The sequence below is a fragment of the Euprymna scolopes genome, chromosome 6 (assembly GCF_053919585.1).
Source record: "Euprymna scolopes isolate OS-2025 chromosome 6, ASM5391958v1, whole genome shotgun sequence".
NCBI lineage: Eukaryota > Metazoa > Mollusca > Cephalopoda > Sepiida > Sepiolidae > Euprymna > Euprymna scolopes.
The window spans coordinates 175779378-175791533 of record NC_136487.1 but is presented as its reverse complement, the minus strand read 5'-3'; the positions used below and the strand labels follow the sequence as shown (position 1 = coordinate 175791533).

The window sequence follows — 12156 nt, the reverse complement described above, 5'->3', positions numbered from 1 at the left end:
TTCTGATGATCTTTTTAGTGTGTAGATCGAAAGAATTAATATAAGTCCAACTTCGGAATTGATCGCGGTGGTAATTTTCGTTTTTCCAAGAAGGCATCGTCGAGGAGAATGTGTAAATATTATTTGCGAGGAGAGCTGGTAGGGTTTTTTTTATAGTGACAGCAATGAATGTGTGCGAGTGTGGACGTTTTGGCTAGATTGGAATGTAATTTGGTTACGGGCAGGTGTTTCGTTTTAATTACATATATATATATATATATATATATATATATATATATATATATATATATATATATATATATAAGTGAACGTGTCTGTGTGTACATTTCCCTACGCAATGACTGTCAGTTTTTCGTCTATAGACTTGAAATTTGATAGACAGGGTACTGAGATTTGGGAACATCTTTGCCATCCGTTTTCGGCCAGAAATTTGGCTGTTAAGGGGTAAAAATTCAATGATTTTACCTTTGAGAAATCTACTAAACTCCTCCGCCAATTTTGGGTATAAACACTTGAAATTTTAGATATAGATTCCTTGGACATGCATCTAACTTAATAACTTGATTTGAGCCAAAAACAATAAATGTTAAGGAGTCATAATAGGGGTCAAAGTTTTAAAAAATTTGACCTCTGCGGTCTCTACCAAATTACTCAAACAATTTCTGGTCTAAACATTTGAAATTTTACATAAAGGGTATTCAGAGATAGGGCAAACTTTTTAATCGGTTTAGGTCGAAAACTTTTAGTTACTAATATATAAATGTATGTATGTATGTTTGCATGTTTGCATATCTGGCTAAAACTTTCGCCAGAGGCGACGGATTTTTACAAGATCAGTATAGTTTTGAAGTTCTACCTTTCAGACGACAAATATCGAAAAAATGGCTAAAAACATTAATATCTTCACCTTAAACTGGGCATTTTTCTACAGGGAAGCGGCACTTTTTTCGCCGATATTTTTGAAAGTCATACACTCCTTTCGATTGTCTAGCCTTAATTAAAACCTACGTCACTTCCGGTTTGGCGGTGGTCGTAACAGCAAAGACGTCAGGTTTTTCCCCCGTTCTTTTCCTCCTTCGCAGTACGGGTTCGAGCCTGCCTTCCTACTACTACTTTTTTTTTTTTGCTCAACATACACCTTCAACGCCGGGCTTAAATGCTAGTATAATAATATAATTAAAATTAATATAATAAAATAATAATATAATTAAAATTAGTATTAATATAATAATATATAGGTATGTGTGTGTGTGTGTGTGTGTGTGTGTGTGTGTGTGTGTGTGTGTGTGTGTGTGTGTGTGTGTGTGTGTGTGTGTGTGAAGTCATGCATCTAACAGAAGGTAACTCTGCTGTAAAAATCTGCGGTCTACTGTATACTTTGTCCTGTGGCAGTCATCTTCACAGACAAAGGTTAGCAATAGTACCAAAAATGTGGTTGGTTCTACACAAAGCCTTCACCAATATAAAAACACATCATCTGTGTGGATTTCCGAGCAACTTAGTTCTTAGTAGTTGTCGCGGGAAGATTCATCATATTATATATATATGTATATATATACATATACATATATACATATATATATACATATGCATATATATATATATATATACATATACATATATATATATACATATACATATATATATACATATACATATGCATATATATATACATATACATATATATACATATATATATACATATATACATACATATATATACATATATACATACACATATGCATGTATATATATGTATATATGTGCATATATATACATATATATACATATATATACATATATATATACATGTATATACATATATATATACATGTATATATACATATATATATACATGTATATATACATGTATATATACATGTATATATACATGTATATATACATATATATATACATATATATATATACATATGTATATATATACACATATATATACATATATATATATACATATATATACATATATATATACACATATATATACATATATATACATATATATATACATATATATATATATATATATATATATATATATATATATATATAGAGAGAGAGAGAGAGAGAGGCATTGATTTAACACACAAATTACAATGTTACAAATGTACCAGAATGAAATGGGTTTATTGCTAAGAGATGCATTTTTATCAATTTATAAAAACATCAGCTGAAAACCTTATTTCATTGTGAAAGAAAAAAATTGAACTTACGGTTGCATTTGCGTCCTATAAATCCTTTCTTGCATCCTTGAAGACAGTCGCCAGTTACGCGGTCAACTTTATTATTAAGACAACCCACAGAAGTATAAGTACAATTTAAGCCGTAGTAGCCGTCTAAACACTCTGAATAATAATAAAAAGAAGATTGATTGTTAAAATACAGTCGAAAGATCGATTTTTTTTAATGTCGTTTAAGCAAAAACGTACTTGATTTTCATAAATAGTAATATATTTAAAAATTATGAAAAAACATTAAGTAGAAAGTTAAAAGTAATTTTTACTGAAAGTTGGTAAAATCGCATTTTTCTTAGATGTTATAAAATAGACGGTATGATACTTTAACGCAGGGGACATAATTCCGAAAGGAATATTTTAGATTACTTGTGTCATAGCTTCAATATTTTTTGTGAATAGTGACGGATTTTTTTTTTTTTTTTAACTAAAATCACAATAGCAGTTATTCGATGAAGTTTCGTAATTTTTTGATACATTACTTTTTCCGACGTGATGACCGGGGTGGGATTTTGCTGCTTGTCGGGTTTGTCGAAGGTTTTGTCGTCGAATGGGGTACTAGTGCTTTGAGTTCGTCAGAGCACTTGCCATTAAAATGCTTCAAAACAGGCACAAGGATATCACGTTTCGACAGTGAGACAGAGGTTGGGTTTAGCTGATAGTTCAGGGCCTATTAGATTGGGGACTCTTTTTAGAATCCTGTCTAGAAGTGAGACTAATGACAGATGCACTAGCCCAAATGTGGCAACAATACTCGAGTCATGAGCAAACCGTGGTGTGAGTAACCTTAATTGTTGTTGTGATGAGTCCATTCAGAAAATTGACTAAATTATTCACTGCATATATAAGGACTCAAAGGATCTTGTCCTCGTGATGAATATAGCAGAAAAATTTTTAAGTTTACGAAGGATCTATTTTGCAAGTAATAATTAGACCAGAGACATCGGTGGGACGATATGAGGAGTTCGAATGCAAAACGTGATAATTCCATTTTTTTTTTTTTTTTTTTCAAATTAAGAAATTGTTGTGGTGTAAATGTTGAAAGGAATAACAAGAAGACTCGGAACCAGTGAAATAAATAATATATTAACAGAAAATACGGACAAGTATGTTAGTTGAATGGGAAATCCGCTGAACTGAAGGACAAGTAGTGTTACGAGTCTCTTCCTCTCTGAGGTTTTGCGTCCAGACTGGCTGGCAAGCAGAACCTGTTTACCGGAAATGACGTCAGGAATAGTGTATCATCAGAATCTGTAGGGGTGCCACTCCAAGAGAAATTAAGCAATAAAAAGAACAAATATATCAAATCTAGTTTTCGACTTAAAGTCTATTTTGCACTCAAAGCAAATAACAAAAATCTACCGAAATCGTTTTATGTAAAATATAATTAATAAAATGTGGTAGAATTTTGAAATGTCACATTATTTGTAGTGGTAGTTTCATATTTTTGCAAAGTGGCGTTTACTGCATTTTGCTTCCAAAATTTCATATATAAAGTAACATTGTAAATGTTTAGTATGTTAAGGTTTTTTTATTCACCTCAGTTTATTTTCAAATTGAAAGAATGAAATACCATATATCGTCTCTGCTGTACATGAATCTAGATACAGCCACAAGACATTTACAAAGAGAAATCTAGCATTATTATCGCATATTCATTTTGTTTTAATTCTCCATACCTTGTCTTTTCCTATTGTGGATAAATAACTATTCTGTAATTTCCTAACTGGATTGTTAGCTATTCTACAATATTCCAAATAGATTATTAACTATTCTTCACATTAAACTAACAATTTCCGAGGTTAAATTCAACACACTGCTGCCAAAGCTCGCTGCTCAAAAATCCGAATCAACTCTGAAAACCAAGCTTTTTATTCTGACCGGCAGAATCTCATTTGCATATGAGGTAGTCATTTTTTCTTCTCTTTATGCCTTCTATCACCCACCGAACACTACAAGCTTCACAAAATCATGCTTGTACCAATTGTGACGATTTTACAAGTATTTTAATGGAATGTGCTCTGATGAACCCATTGCCCTTGTACCCTCTCGACGCGCATATCCCCGACAAACCCACTTAGCAACAAAATCACACCCCTTTACTGTTGAAGTCCCTAAATGCTAGAAAGCTTTCTACTATAATAGTTTTTTCCCTCGAACAGCTAGTCTTTGGAATTCCCTTCCTGCTACCTGCTTTCCTAAGTGTACTGATATGCAAAAGTTTAAATATAACGTAAACCAACATCTTGTTAGTCTTTCTTTGGCGTGGTCGCAATTAGTAGTCTCTTATGTCCAAGTGACCATATGCTTTGTTAGGAGTGAACCTAAGTAAAAAAAAATGCAGGACATTTAATTACACTTATTCTATCTGGCATAAACTTATCTTGTCAATCTATATATCTATAAAAGGGAGACTGTTTGTGAAGACACTTCTCAACCTATATATTCAACGAATTTTTGTCTACAGATTTGAAAATTTGTATATAGGATATTCGGACATATGTAAAACGTTTTAATCGGTTTTTATCTGGAAAAATGAGCATTTAATGGGTCAAAATTGAGAAATTGGTACATGAGGCCCGTTGGATTTTTATCTATTTGTCAACTGTTTCACGACTGTGCATGTGCGATCGAGAAACATGACAGCTTCTTTATGTTTAGAATAAGATTTTTTAAAAAGCACTTCATAAATGTTGAACTGATGTAATGGTTATTGTGCTTGACTTACTGTCTGAGTTTCGGTTTCGATCTCAACTCAAGTATTTTTTTACCTACAAGAAGTGAACGGTTTAAAAAAAAACATAATACTAGCATGCACATGTCTTAGTTTCTGTATTAATTAAATTATAATATTTATGCGTATTTTACGACCAGGCAACGCCGGGTGGCTTGTTAGTTTGTAATAAAAGATGCGTTAATTGCAACGAATTAAAATTGGGGGTCCTCATTTGAAAGCTGTCATTCAAACAAACAGAACTATTTAACATTGTGCGATAAAACTACGGGGTGGAAGGATAAAATTGACGCCCTAGAAAAGATGATATGATTCCATTTCCGTTTGGTGAAAAACAGTTTTATTTTTTGTTGTAGATCATCTACTAGTTGGCCAGTTATGCACAAATCCCAAGAGCTGAAAATGACGCAATGTTCGAAAATGCGCCGCTCATGCTCCCTACCAATCCAAGTTATGACAACAGGACTATTGACAGCACTCTCAAAATCCATCGCTGGATTGCCACGAATAACAGGGATCTGCCCAGGGTGATGAAAACAAAGTTTGCAGCCATGGTTATGGTCTTTGGTGTTGTTTCAAGCGAGGGCCACATCATGCCACCTCACATTTTCGAAGTCAGCTTGAAAGTCAACAACAAAGTATACCTGGATGTGCTGAAAAGTGTGATGATCCCCAGGTGCAATTAGGTGGTCGCTGGCAGATCATGTGTGTAGCAGCAGGACTTGGCGCCAGCCCACAAGTCTAAAGAGATCTAGGCTTGACTTCAGAAGACGTGTTTCAACTTTGTACCCTTCTTTCATTGGCTCCCTCCTTCTTTCCCGACTTGAACCCGCTGGACTACTTCGTTTTTTCATATGTTGAGAATATTACCAATACTGCCTCCCACAACATCAAAGTCAGCCTAAACGCCGCCATCCGTCGAGTTCCCGCCAGTGCTTGTGGAAAAAGCATGTTCCCAGTTCCGGACCCGTATCGAGGCAATGATTGACCCTGAAGTCGGCTACATTGAATAGATGTCAGCTCTACTACATAATCAAGTTACCTGAATTGATTTTTCACTAAAAGTTTTGAAATAAATCTGTAGTGTTGTTTTCTGTGAGGCGATATTAAAAGAACAAAAAAAATTACAAAAAAAAGTGTTCGTTTTAAATTGAACTTCGGTAGTACGTACGATCACATTTCCTGCCAGTATGGCCAAGTATGCAGTTACTCCTACAGAACCCGTTCGCATCACAATCGCCTTGATAACAACCAGGACAACGATATTGACAATTCGGACCATAGTAATAACTTGCACACCCTGTGAAAACAAAAAAGGAAAATATATTTGATAAATGTGAGAAAAACTTGAATAACAATGTATATTCTTTAGATATGCTCATTTCTGAGTTTCGTATTGATTTTTTTTTTCAAACATAAGTGTAACAGGACAGTAGATAAACTAAGGCGTCTTATGAAAATTCGTGAATTCTAAAATCGGACACAGCACAAAAGACATACATAATATCATCATCATAGCAAGCTGTTCTTATTTCGTGGACAATTAGACTTCGAAAGTCAATAATGATGTCGGTGCTATTTCTTCAAATCTCTGTGTTCATCATTTTCGTTGAGTCCTTTATTGGCCGAAGCTTTTTCTTTTGCTTATATTTTGTGAATACTCGAAAATTTATCATTGGGTGAATAATTATAAATGTCTCGTATCAAGCACTAGATACCAGTAGTTCACTGCCATTGTTTAAAACCAAGCTTCTATCTTTACATTATCAACGTTCTGGTCCCCATCTGACATCAATTGAAATGAATGGCTCTCATCTTGGGTAGGCTCCGTGTTTTGACAAGTTTCTGGGTTTGACTTTTACTCCTGATCTAAAATGGAATACGTACATCAAATCTGTTGCCAAGGTTACTGGAAAAATATCTACCTGCTGATGCAATACTTTACCTATATAAGACTCAGGTACGTTTAAGGATAGAGTATTGCTGTCACATCTAGATAGGAACTGCTAGGAAGACTTTATCTTGCCGATAGAGTTCGGAATAGACTTCGGAGCCTAGTGGGGGATGCCCTTTTCTTTTCCCTTTAACCTCTTTCTCACAGAAGAGACGTTGCGAGCCTGCCTGTTTTATCGTGATTCTCATGGCAAGTGCTCGTCTGAGCTCCAATCTATGCCCCCCTCGCTAAACATTCACAAGAAACACTCGTCTAGCTGAAAACACTATCAATAATTTCATCCATGAACAAAGCTTCTTTCTTAGAACTGCACACCTGTGGAACTCTGTTCCGTTTACCTGCTTTCCAGCTGACTACAATGAGACCGTCTTCAAGTCCAATGTGAACAAGTTCTTAATGAGACGTTCCCCTTAAGTAATTCAATTTGATCAAATTTACACTTATTAATTTATTTTTATTTCGGACTATTATTCTCATCTTTATTAGTTGTTGTTTTTTATCTTTTATTGGTTTTGTTTATTCACAACGTTTCGGCCAACTATTCCTCTGGCCTTCGTCAGGTGGTAACCACGACGGATAGGAACTTCGAATCTCCTAACTGCATTCTCAGCCATCACTGCCATCCGTAGTTGTTGTCGTCTCACCACAACCTCTGGCACGCTTTGGGTGGGATTGAAACCGCTATCTTCAGACAATGTTCATCTGGAACTGTAGAGATTCAACGTCTCTATCAACTGCGCCACGGGCCCCGAAGGGCGATCAAGGTTGGATTCTTTGATCTTATAAATACACGTTTATTTATTATATGATCTTCCATAGTCGGGTCCGTACCGATTGGTGTATATATATATATATATATATATATATATATATATATATATATATATATATATATATATATATATATATATATATATATATATATATATTCATGCAGATATTCTACATAATTTATACTTACGTAATATTTGCGTTAAATGTTTATAGTAAACAAAAAATTGTTTCCATATATAATTAAGTATATGTATATATTTTTGTTTAACAAAGATTCAACGTCTCTATCAACTGTGACACGGGCCCCGAAGGGCGATCAAGAAAAATAAATTAATATATATATAATGCTCATCTCAAAAAATGAATTCCAATTAAGGAATATATATATATATATATATATATATATATATATATATATATATATATATATATATATATAACTACTTCATTTATTCGCATAAATTTAATATATGAAAGTATAGATTTATGCGTAAACTTTAAGTATTTACTTCAAAAGTGCTCAATACGTAGGTAGAGCTAGTTAGTAATAGAAAACAAAGATAAATGTACGTTCATACAGTTTGACATCATAGACTTTTATCCCTCGATATCCGAAGAACTTTTTAACATTGCCCTAGAATTTGCCGAGGTATACACTGATATATCCTCAGAAGAAATCAACATAATTAAAAAATGTAGAAAATCAGTTCTAATAAATAACAATAACCAATGGATAAAAACTAAAATGAAAAATTCATTCGATTTGGCGATGGGTGCCAGAGACTCTGCAGAGGCATCAGATCTTGTGGGATTATTCATTCTATATACCCTCACAAGCATATTCGATACTACGGATATCGGCCTATATAGAAATGACGGACTAGCTATAATAAAAAATTCCAACAAAGTCAAGGGAGAAAACTTTAAGAAAATCATACACAAAGAAATGAAAAAATTAGGCCTAAAAGCGGACATATCAGCTAACATAAAAATAACAAACTTCCTGGACGTCACGTTAAACTTAGATAAAAACACATATGAACCATACTTAAAAGATAACGCTACTCCAATTTACGTAAACCCTAAGTCCAACCACCCACCATCAATTATAAAACATATTCCTAACTCGATCGTAAGTAGACTCAGTAATAACTCAAGCGACGAAAATGCATTTTAACAGGTCATACAATATTTACGAAACAGCCCTAAAAAATAGTGGATACAAAAATATCGATATCAAATATAAGCAACAAAACACCAACAACTATAATAAAATTAAAAACCGAAGAAAAAGAACTATAATTTGGTATACGGCCCCATACAATCAAATGTTAAAAACAAAACTTGGCAAGAAATTTCTAGATCTTATTGAAAAACACTTTCCCGCAACCAACCCCTTACACAAAATCTTCAATAAAAATACCTTGAAGTTATCTTACAGTTGTTGCGAAAATTTAGAGATGATAATTAAGGCACATAATAACAAAATACTAAATGAAAACAATGTAAACAACAACAAAATAAACAATAAAAAAAGTAGACACCATGACAGAAATAAAACCAACACTAGCAGAAATAATAATAATAATAATAATAATAATAATAATAATAATAATAATAATAATAATAACAAACCAACCCCGGACAAGAATAACCATACCATAAATAAAAATACTAATAACGAACAAGATAAATGCAATTGTAGACACCGCACACTTTGCCCAGTCCAAAATAAATGTCTAACAAAAAGCGTAGTTTATCAAGCAACAATATTTTCGAAAGAAAACCCGAATAACAAGAAATATTACATAGGCATGACTTCCTTAGATTTCAAAACCCGATACTATGACCACAAAAGCACATTCAAAAATAAAAAGCACCGTATAAAAACAACACTAGCGAATAAATACTGGGAACTCAAAGAAAGCGGACATTCGCCGGTAGTCGAATGGAAAATAATGAGACAAGCTACCACATGCAGACATTTAGACGACCCTTGTAAATTATGCCTCCATGAAAAATTTTCTATCCTGTACTTTAAAGAACCTCAAAATCTATTAAACTGTAGGCGCGAAATAGCAAACAACTGTGTTCACAAAATAAAACTTACTCTAGGATAGCGATACAAAATAGCTCTAAAACTAACAATAACAATAGGAAAAATAAATAAATAAAATAAATAAATAAATAAATTAAATAAACATGAATATACATAAACGATCACATACATATATGTATATATATGTATATATATATATATGTATATATGTATATGTATGTGCATTGTTGTGTGCACATAGGTATATTTATATGTATAAAAAAAAAAGGAGAACGACCACCTAAACCCACTAACCTAGTTCTAAAACAGATCCTTTGTTTGATAAAATGCATGCCCATTGGCTGGTAGGAAGGGGCGCGGTGGATACTAGAAAGCTGATTGGCCGACTAGAAATCCTCAACATATATAAAAACAAGAAGCAACGACAGAATTCGCGCATAAGCCTGACGAATCCTATAGTTGGATGAAACGCAGAATATTCAGTGTAGATTAATCGCCATATATATTTTATAAATTACTATATATATATATATATAATATATATATATATATATATATATATATATATATATATATATATATATATATATATATATATATATATATTCCTTAATTGGAATTCATTTTTTGAGATGAGCATTATATATATATTAATTTATTTTTCTTGATCGCCCTTCGGGGCCCGTGTCACAGTTGATAGAGACGTTGAATCTTTGTTAAACAAAAATATATACATATACTTAAATATATATGGAAACAATTTTTTGTTTACTATAAACTTTTTACGCAAATATTATGTAAGTATAAATTATGTAGAATATCTGCATGAATATAATTACACGTAATAGTTAACTAAAGATGATCATCCCATAAGAAAACCGAAGCAACTAATAGGGAATTAATCAAAATGAATGTTTAAGAGAATATGCAAATTAGCTAGATCTGTTGCTAGTGAATGCAAATCTACAACCCATATATAAGAAAATTGTATTTTCTTTTCGAATAATTAGAATAGAGGGTTTTTAATATGAATATCAATACACACAAAAGAAAAACGAATTTATAGGAGCATAGAAGACAAAAGATATAGGTATATATATATATATATATATATATATATATATATATATATATATATATACTAGCATGAGTGCCCGGCGTTGCTCGGGTGTTTGGAGGTATATGCTGAGCCAAAAAAAAAAACGGTCAATTTTTTTTAACTTTGACCCCTATTATGACCCCTTAACATTTATTGTTTTGGGTTCAAATCAAGTTATTAAGTAAGATCCATGTCCAAGGAACACTATATCTAAAATTTCAAGTGTTTAGACCCAAAATTGTCGTAGGAGTTTGGTAGAGTTCTCAAAAGTCAAATCATTGAACTTTGACCCCTTAACAGCCAAATTTCTGGCCGAAAACCGATCACAAAATTCTTTTTCAAATCTCAGTACCTGTATGTCAAATTTCGAGTCTGTAGACTAAAAATTGACAGAGTTATTGTGTAGGGAAATGTACACAGAAAGGCACACAGAGACACACAGGCACGTTCACTTTTATATATATACTAGCATAGGCGCCCGGCGTTGCCCGGTAGGTAGGAGGTGTATGCTGAGCAAAAAATACAAAAAAAACAAAAAAAAACTGTCAATTTTTTTAACTTTGACCCCCTTAACATTTATTGTTTTTGGTTCAAATAAAGTCATTAAGTTAGATCCATGTCCAAGGAACCTATATCTAAAATTTCAAGTGTTTAGACCTCAAATTGTCGGAGGAGTTTGGTAGAGTTCTCAAAGGTAAAATCGTTGAACTTTGACCTCTTACCAGCCAAATTTCTGACCGAAAACCGATCACATACATTTTCCCAAATCTCAGTACCCTGTATATCAAATTTCGAGTCTGTAGACTGAAGATTAACAGAGTTATTTCGAAGGAAAATATACACAGACACACAGACAGACACACAGACACGTTCACTTATATATATATATATATATATATATATATATATATATATATATATATATATAAACTATTTTTCAATAACGCTTACTTCATCTTATTAATAAGAATTATCAGACTTATCTGATAATTCTTTAAGACTCATCCATTGTAAATCTTACATGTGAAACTTTGCTAAAAAGTGTTTGCAGCATCATTAGCAATCTTTCCATCATTTAAAGGGATTCAGAATCAAATTTGAAATTGGATGTTGCAGATTTAGATAACTTCTTACCTTGACAGAATGGGCCTGTATATCTGCCATCCACGCATCCACTTCTGCATTTGCCCATGATGTTATCGCAATCATTATAAGCACAGCGGTCACATCTTTTTAAACAACCTGCTCCATATGTACCCTTTTGACAAGCTGAAAAAAAAAATG

General features: G+C 32.7%; 1 protein-coding gene across 15 annotated transcripts in view; it reads right to left on the bottom strand.

Annotated features, from left to right (window-relative positions):
• The window catches only part of LOC145278112 (uncharacterized), a 274399-nt gene that overhangs the window by 186562 nt on the left and 75681 nt on the right, over positions 1 to 12156 (bottom strand). For all 15 annotated transcript variants that reach the window (XM_080130385.1, XM_080130390.1, XM_080130398.1 and 12 more), the window contains exons 13-15: positions 12007 to 12141; positions 6158 to 6286; positions 2232 to 2363 (exon numbers count right to left, since the gene is read on the bottom strand). In XM_080130385.1, the coding sequence (XP_079986511.1) occupies positions 2232 to 2363; positions 6158 to 6286; positions 12007 to 12141 (396 nt within the window). The remainder of the gene's footprint in view (positions 1 to 2231; positions 2364 to 6157; positions 6287 to 12006; positions 12142 to 12156) is intronic.